The following is a 610-nucleotide window of genomic DNA, read 5'->3' as shown; positions in this document are numbered from 1 at the left end:
TTGGTCCTCCTCCACTGGGTCAAGGTACTCCCTCCCTTTTCCCCTTTCCCCTCCTACCACTTGCCATAAATAGCACTCTATTATCACGCGGATTTGTGACAGTTGTATTCTGTTTCCACCACTAGCGAATGAACCCATGAAGTATTTACTATCCAGCATCTACACCGCCTGTCAGGTACTGGTATTCAGCGACCAAGATTCCAGTCATCAATTTCAGTAATGCATCAGTGAGGACGCGAGCCAGGGCTCCGCAGGCCAAGCCTCGCTGCAGCATCAGGGTGCCTGCGGGATCCGGAAGCCCGACCACGACCCGCGCGGAAGGCCCTCGGTCACGGGGGGTAGAGGGAACGTGGAGCTGTACCCGCGCCTAGACCGCGCAAGGGGAGGGTCGGCTCCCGCAGGGGATCTGCAGTGGCCACCGCGTCTGCCTGGGGCGGGGGCGGGGCCGGGCGCATACGTCACTTCCGGTGTACACAGCCGGTCCGGGCGGTGAGCTGGGAGCCGGGGCGCGTCGCAGGTGAGGAGTGGGCGCGGGCTGGCGCGGGCGCGGGCGGCCACTGGCCTGCGGGGTCGGACGGTGGGCGGTGGGCAGCGGGCGGCGGACGGGGCT

General features: G+C 65.1%; 2 protein-coding genes across 2 annotated transcripts in view; one reads left to right on the top strand and one right to left on the bottom strand.

Moving 5' to 3' along the window:
- Window positions 1–273: 273 nt before the first annotated feature.
- Window positions 274–610, bottom strand: part of LOC103739170 (basic proline-rich protein-like) — a 1,511-nt gene continuing 1,174 nt past the window's right edge. The window contains exon 3 of the mRNA XM_008839476.1: window positions 274–608. Within this exon, the coding sequence (XP_008837698.1) occupies window positions 274–608 (335 nt within the window). The remainder of the gene's footprint in view (window positions 609–610) is intronic.
- Window positions 369–610, top strand: part of Kiaa0355 (KIAA0355 ortholog) — a 121,753-nt gene continuing 121,511 nt past the window's right edge. Inside the window, exon 1 of the mRNA XM_008839442.2 lies at window positions 369–517. The gene's annotated coding sequence lies outside the window, so the exon portion shown is untranslated. The remainder of the gene's footprint in view (window positions 518–610) is intronic.

Source organism: Nannospalax galili, unplaced genomic scaffold (genome assembly GCF_000622305.1).
Source record: "Nannospalax galili isolate Female #2095 unplaced genomic scaffold, S.galili_v1.0 scaffold159, whole genome shotgun sequence".
In the NCBI taxonomy this organism is placed as follows: Eukaryota; Metazoa; Chordata; class Mammalia; order Rodentia; family Spalacidae; genus Nannospalax; species Nannospalax galili.
The sequence above is the reverse complement of the archived record's forward strand: the minus strand, read 5'-3'. Positions and strand labels throughout refer to the sequence as shown.